The sequence below is a fragment of the Penaeus monodon genome, chromosome 15 (genome assembly GCF_015228065.2).
Source record: "Penaeus monodon isolate SGIC_2016 chromosome 15, NSTDA_Pmon_1, whole genome shotgun sequence".
In the NCBI taxonomy this organism is placed as follows: domain Eukaryota; kingdom Metazoa; phylum Arthropoda; class Malacostraca; order Decapoda; family Penaeidae; genus Penaeus; species Penaeus monodon.
Window position 1 is genome coordinate 49,794,936 of NC_051400.1, and position 285 is coordinate 49,795,220.

The following is a 285-nucleotide window of genomic DNA, read 5'->3' on the forward strand; positions in this document are numbered from 1 at the left end:
ATAATTTATCCGCGATGCAAACACTTGTATAGCAATAATCCATAATCCCACCATAACCACTCTAAGAGGCAGAATAACTGGCCTTCGTGCAATTCCAGATGTGCGTGGACGCCACCATCCTCCTGTGCGTCAATCTGGTGGGGATCTATTGGCGTTTCATGAGCGAAGTGGCCTTCAGAAGAGCCTTCCTGGATAAGAGAGGGAATCTGGAGTCAAAGTTTAAGGTAGAAGCACCATGTTCTACCTAGGGGATTGTATCATGACACAGTATAAAGGAAAAGGATT

General features: G+C 45.3%; 1 protein-coding gene across 1 annotated transcript in view; it reads left to right on the forward strand.

The window, feature by feature from the left end:
• Positions 1-285, forward strand: part of LOC119582390 (adenylate cyclase type 2-like) — a gene marked incomplete in the record, with an annotated part of 138,831 nt that overhangs the window by 109,458 nt on the left and 29,088 nt on the right. Inside the window, 1 exon segment of the mRNA XM_037930603.1 lies at positions 99-224. Coding sequence (XP_037786531.1) covers positions 99-224 — 126 coding nt within the window.